Source organism: Barbatula barbatula (genome assembly GCF_947034865.1).
Source record: "Barbatula barbatula genome assembly, chromosome: 6".
In the NCBI taxonomy this organism is placed as follows: domain Eukaryota; kingdom Metazoa; phylum Chordata; class Actinopteri; order Cypriniformes; family Nemacheilidae; genus Barbatula; species Barbatula barbatula.
Genome location: NC_136765.1, coordinates 23299428 through 23305427, shown reverse-complemented (window position 1 = coordinate 23305427; position 6000 = coordinate 23299428). Strand labels below are relative to the sequence as shown.

The 6000-nt window shown below is 35.9% G+C and overlaps 1 protein-coding gene across 1 annotated transcript; it reads right to left on the bottom strand.

Annotated features, from left to right (window-relative positions):
- Positions 1-852: 852 nt before the first annotated feature.
- psma3 (proteasome 20S subunit alpha 3) lies at positions 853-4729 on the bottom strand. The gene is made up of 11 exons (XM_079458021.1): positions 4547-4729; positions 3902-3984; positions 3011-3134; positions 2679-2780; positions 2312-2385; positions 2124-2196; positions 1892-1957; positions 1720-1766; positions 1328-1395; positions 1074-1138; positions 853-986 (listed from the first exon to the last, which is right to left on the bottom strand). Exons 1-11 carry the CDS (start codon positions 4565-4567, stop codon positions 942-944), a joined length of 768 nt encoding a protein of 255 aa, XP_079314147.1. The 5' UTR covers positions 4568-4729; the 3' UTR covers positions 853-941.
- Between the last annotated feature and the right edge of the window lie 1271 nt (positions 4730-6000).

Here is a 6000-nt window from a genome sequence, read left to right as displayed (position 1 = left end):
GAGCGCTCCATCTATCAGACTTTCAAACGATCTCCAAATCCAGCATTATATCCACCTTTTATATAGCATCCATCACTGAAATGCTGTGAGCGAACAGACACACATAAACTTCACTATTGCAGCTACAGTTAGGAGCTCAGCTGCGGGCCTATCTTGATGGTAAGCGGGTCTCGCTTGTTGGCTGGCGAGTGAGCGGGCTCCTACTTTTGTCTTGCCGTGCTTCTCTGGGAGAAATGCCAAATAAAAGCATAAGGTTCCCTGTTACAAATCAGAGATCCAGATTGAAAAAAAACTTTCCAAAACAAGCTGGAGTGCTGGGGGAGTGTATCAAGCACAGAAATACTACGTCATACGTCCAACTCGATTTTTAACAAGTTGACCATGTAAAGCATGAGAAGCCAGCACGTTCAAGTGTAATGAAGTCAGAATGCGTGACATGGCATGTTATCCCGCCTTTAAATGCAACCACCCGCTTGTTTTTCCATGATGATAACCTTGGGTTGTGCATTGATAAACAGATACGTTGGGCACCTTACGCTGGTGGTTGGCACAGCTGAGCTACCCCTTAGCTCAAGGTTCAAGTCCTTGCAGTGTAGACCTTGCTGAAAAACGGTTTATCCATCTACACCTGATTTCAGGGTGTTTTCCTTGCTCTATGCCCATCCTAGTAATGGACATATTCTTGCATATATATTCAATGATGCTACATGTGAAATAAGGTAGGTCTGGTGCATAAACATGCCACCTCAACTAATGAATATAATTATGACCATGAATCAGAGCTTCTTTCGATGTTACAAATGGAATTTATTTTAAGTCTGAAACCCACAGGAAAACATAGGACACCATTGGTCCATTACAAAACATAAAAAAAGTTTTTATTGTCTGCCGAGATTTGCCAGGATGTGTTAAACATGGTACACAGTAAGTGAGGAAGAAGTTTACATATTGTCTTCATCAGAATCATCCTCTTCTTCCAGAGATTCCTGTTAAGGCAGACACACAAGAATAAACAAACCCTGAAGACAGTTTCAGCCAGCAAACGGTCCGTTAACCGAGGAAGAGTTACTTACTTTTGCGTATTTCTCTGCCTCCTCTTTGATGTCTTTGGGGACAAGCTCGTGCCTTCCTTTTGTGACTAATAAAAAGGAAAAAGATATAAATAAACCACATTTCTATAACCTTGTCTAAACTCATCCTTTAAACCAACTAAAAGACCTTTAAAATATTGAGTTGCATGTTTAACAATATTAAGATCAAAATACACTATTAAAATATTCTAATGCATAAAAAGGTAATGGTGATTTGACATTGGTCAGCACAGTACCTTCTCCAACCCAGCTGAGCTCCAGTTCAAAGGTTTTGTCTTTCACCTCATCATGAACAATATAGATACTGAGAACAAAAGAAAAACACTATAATTACAGTACAGTGATTTAAATGTTAGTTATAGATTGCAATGTAGCTTTTCATTAAACTACTTTTGTAAACTCAGCAACTTAAATGTGCTGACATGTATAACTTTACAGATAAGAAAAAGAAGTGCTGAGCTAGACCTTTCAAATCCAAGCCACAACAGTCAATACAGGCAGTTTGTTATTTATAATCATGTGGTGGTGGAAGATGTTTTCCATGCACCTCTGCTGCCATCTTATGTTAGCTGTCATGTACTAATAAATGTTAAGGTCCTAATTCCAAATATATATAAAATGCACTCACATTTTTGCAACCTCCTTTACCAGTTCTCTGCAGGTCATTTCTTTCATCTGTGAAAATAAATAATATATTGTGTTTACATAAACACAAACGCAAGCCTCATAAATATTCAGAATGTGCTGCATCACAATCATTCAAGAGCAACTGTAATAGTAATAAGCAGTGAAACACCTACCTGTAGTTTCTCTATTTCTGTCTTAGCAGCTTGCTTGGCTTTTCCAATAGCACATCCCCAATAACCCTAAAAACAGACACAAAACTGTACTGTACTTTGGCGCAACAAGCAGTGTTTTTACTAATTAAAAAGCGATTATTAAACGATGATGACATTTTGGAGCACATTCAAAGTCTACAAATGATTTGCACGATGAAATCTGCATGTATATTGTTAAACAGAGATCCCTTACGTATGAAATGCCAGAAGGGTCGACCATGTACAGCTGTGCACCTTCATCTTCATCATGAGACCCTAGAATGAAACTAAAAGAGGTACAAAAAAAGTTAAACCCCTGCTGTTAAACTGACACGAACATGTTCCAATTTGTTTGAAAAGTTTACCTTACACTGTCTTTTTACTTTCATTCAACAAATTTACCTGCATCCAAAAGGTCTCACGGCGCTGTATAATGTGTAAGCATGGACATACATGGCCACTCTCTCAGATAGATGCTGTTTAAAAAAATATATAAGAAAACATGTAAGTCAGTCTGAAAAACTGATTAATTTACATATTGATTAATATTGATTAATTCATATACTATTGAAAATGTAGTCATTTGTTAAATCACAAGTGTATCAAGTTTTTAAAAGTGAAAAGATTAAATCATATTCAACTCTGATTCGACTTACTGATTGATCCGTTAAACAAGTTATATTAGTTTTGGTTAGACATAACTTGTTTTATCAGCACGACCAAAGATTTCAGGAGTACCTGCTATTTTTCAAAAATATCTCTCTCTCACCTTCAATGGGATGTCGTGGCCATAGTTTGAGCGAAAGTTAGATGCTTCTTCTCTGGCCACCTCTGAGAGTGATCGAGCATCTGCTAGAAGACCAGCCACTGCCTGCAAGACAAACAAACAGAAAATACGGATTTAAGTCTTTGTTTCACTTCACACTCTTATCTGCTTCTGGAGTACATTTAAAGCAGTCTACACTGATAATATTCACCTATACTTCTCAACTATATTCCAAAATGTCTTTAATTTCTAATATTCTACAAAACCAGGAAAATGTCAATGAAGATGACATACTTTACATGTTACGGGAAAACAATTTGAGAAATGGTTCTCACCATCCCAACGTGGCGATCAATATTGAAGATGCGCTTATTGGAACCCTCTTCATACAATTTGGACAGCACCAGCTTTTCCACACCGAACACAACTCCATCTTTGCAGCGGATTCCAATTGCTGTGCTACATGAACAAAAAATCACCAGCAAATAAGACAATGCTTTTCCTCAGTGGTAAGAGCATGGCTTTAACAACGCAGGTCGTGGGTTCGATCCCGGGGGATTGCACATACTTAGAAACAAAAATGTATAGGATAATGCAATGTAAGTCACTTTGGATAAAAGCGCCTGTCAAGCGTCTGTTAATGTAAATTTAAATTAATTTAAATCATGTTACAGCTATTCTGTGAAACTACATCTGTAACCGTTTGGTTTGAAGATGTGATGTTCTTTTTAAAATGAGAAAAATGTCAAATTTACACTATGGGGACCTGTGGACAAGGTTTTCCACAAAATGGGAGCATATTTTGTCATATTTTACTAATTTAAAAGAAATACCCAATTCTTAACTATTATCTTCTGTCTCTCCTTTTTTTGTGTAATGTTAATTTTAGTGAGTTTTATCTCATTGTAGTGACTCTCACTGGATAGCTTAATCTTTTTTTCTCTGTATATACAGTAATATTGCTGTAATAATACACATTTCTACTATCATCATCATCATTTAGATAGCGATATCAAACCTTGTAAGTAAGTAATCGTTATATTTTGCTTCTGTAACCAGACATTGTAACTTTGCTGTGTTAACACTGCCCAGGGATGTTTGGGGGGGTTCTTTAAGCAAAATTGAAAGAGGGAAATTGTTGTGTTCACTAATTTACTGCATACTGCTTTTATTCCTTCAATAAAAAAAAAATATGAATAGTTGATGTGATGATTATTATAGCTTACCTGCTATTTTCTACTGCTTTGATGGCATATTCCACCTGAAACACCCGTCCGTCAGGTGAAAACGTGGAGGCAGATAAATCATACTGGATAGAAGAAACACAGAATAAATGTTTAATACATAGAACAAACAAAACAAGGGTAAAATCAATAACAAATTAGACTGCTTTTTACGTTAAGATGACTGTCAAAAAGGGTCCCAATCTAGCTGAATGACCACACATTAAAAACATAACGATATTAAGATATAATTCACTTTTATATGATTGAACATCAGTTAGTTGTTGTAGATCTAGACTCAAAATACATTTTAAAAGCAGCGTTTATCCTCCGGATCAAATTTACTTTCACTTTAGCTCAAGTGACTTCACATGTCCTCACTCATTGTAAGCAAGCAGTGACTCAGCAGAGGCTAAATACAGCAAAACACTAAATAAAATAAAACTTTCTACAAAACAACAAACACTCTTTGTCAACTTTAAATATGGTAATGTCACATGAACACACTATTACACATGATGCACACAACAGTTAGCATATTAGCTTCGGGATGACACAGACATACACGTATTCCCCATTTAATAGCTCCTTTAGCACCAAGTCTCATTCAAACACGGTGAATGATGCTGTATTGCTGATTTTACTCACCCCTGTACCAATCGAGCTCATTTTAATTCACGGCGATCGGTTATAAATGTGTGTTTGCGTTTTGCGTTATAGTAGCCTAAGACTCAAAGGCGCATCAGTTCTCCCTCCTGCACCTGCGAACAACGAGCTCTCTGATTGGACAGCAACCTTTTCAAAACAAGAGTCCTTTTGCGTCGAAGGAATAAAACGTAAGACCTGTTGATCATTTAAATTGCTGGCTTGTGAATGATGGGAATAAATCAAAACAATGCATACAAAAAGTGAGTTATGCGGATTAAATAAATGAAAACAATAAGAACACACAATTAGATCCACATCTAGAGAAAATGCTTTTATTTTGTATTTCCCCCATTGAATCAATGATAAAATTCTCTTTCATAAATAATTTCATAATATTATTTTACATTTTCTTAGTATTTAGGATCTCACTTATGCACCGATGACAACATGCATTCAGGATGGCACAAATGTGTACAATAATAGTCCAAATAATGATCTGAGAATGTCCCAAAGACTATATTATGAGCCTTTTGATTTATGAAAGCAAGAGCAAATAACCTTATACATTCTTTGTACAATTCTTTGTAGTATTCTTCTTTTGCAGACGCATAACAAGGCAAATGTTGGACAGTTGGGCCAGACCATGAATTCTGATTCAGTACGGAAGTTCCAAAATATGAAAAAAGAAGACATAAACTTCACATTTAAAGGGACAGTTCACCACAAAATGAAATTATTTCATCATTAACTCTTGTCATATCAAACCTGTTTGACTTTCTCTCTTCCGCAGAACACACAAGAAGATATTTTGAAGAACGTTGGTAACCGATCAGCACTGGACCCCATTAGCTTCTATTGTGTGGACACAAAACCAATGCAAGTGAATGAGGTCCAGCTAACAACATTTTTCAAAATATCTTCTTTTGTGTTCTGCAGGAGAAAGAAAGTCATACAGTTTTGGAAATGACAAGAGGGTGAATAAATGATGAAAAAAACATTTTTTAAGTGAACTGTCCCTTTCCAAAATTTCAAAATAAGAGGAGGGACAGCTTGTTCCACATTCACATTTAAAGGGACAGTTCACGCAAAAATGAAGTTCTGTCATCATTTACTCACCCTTAGGTTGTTTCAAGCCTATATACATTTATTTGTTAAGATATTTGTAAGAATGCAAGCAATTTTCAGTTCTGTGACATCATCCACAACCATAGTAAGAAAATAATTTTGTATCTTTTTTTGTTGAACACAAGGAGAGATATTTTGAAGAATTTAGGAACACGAAGAAATTCTGGGTGAGCAAATAATAACAGTGTTCATTTTTTGGTGAACTATCACTTAAAGCTTTGGTATATCATTATAAGGCCAAATGTAGCTCCTAGCTTGCAGATATCTGAGAAATTCTTAAAAATAAAGACCATTTCAGTCCTAATTTTAGGACACGTAATTTGTACTTT